At 72.4% G+C, this 420-nt stretch overlaps 1 protein-coding gene across 1 annotated transcript in view; it reads left to right on the forward strand.

Moving 5' to 3' along the window:
• The first annotated feature begins 7 nt into the window (after positions 1 to 7).
• Positions 8 to 420, forward strand: part of CBLN4 (cerebellin 4 precursor) — a 17,462-nt gene continuing 17,049 nt past the window's right edge. Inside the window, exon 1 of the mRNA XM_019510214.1 lies at positions 8 to 273. Within this exon, the coding sequence (XP_019365759.1) occupies positions 238 to 273 (36 nt within the window). The 5' untranslated portion in view covers positions 8 to 237. The remainder of the gene's footprint in view (positions 274 to 420) is intronic.

Below are 420 nucleotides of genomic sequence, written 5' to 3' on the forward strand. Positions count from 1 at the left end.
GGGCGCGGGGCGCTGGCCGTGCTGCCCGCCGTGCTGCTGGCGCTGGCGCTGCCCGGCCGGGCGCAGAACGACACGGAGCCCATCGTGCTGGAGGGGAAATGCCTGGTGGTTTGCGACTCCAACCCGGCCACGGACGGCAAGGGCTCGTCGTCCTCCCCGCTGGGCATCTCGGTGCGGGCGGCCAACTCCAAGGTGGCTTTCTCGGCCGTGCGCAGCACCAACCACGAGCCCTCGGAGATGAGCAACAAGACCAGGATCATCTACTTCGACCAGGTAAGGAGCCCCGGCGCCGGCACTTGTCCCTTGGGGCAGGCAGGACGGCGGCTGAGCAACAGGTGCGAGCGGTGGGTTGAGCCCCGGGGGCGGCCTGGGGCAGGCGGCGCTGGTCCCAGCCCCGTGGCTCCCCTCCCCCCGCTCCCC

This window comes from Gavialis gangeticus, unplaced genomic scaffold, assembly GCF_001723915.1.
Source record: "Gavialis gangeticus isolate Ggan-Ray unplaced genomic scaffold, GavGan_comp1, whole genome shotgun sequence".
In the NCBI taxonomy this organism is placed as follows: Eukaryota; Metazoa; Chordata; order Crocodylia; family Gavialidae; genus Gavialis; species Gavialis gangeticus.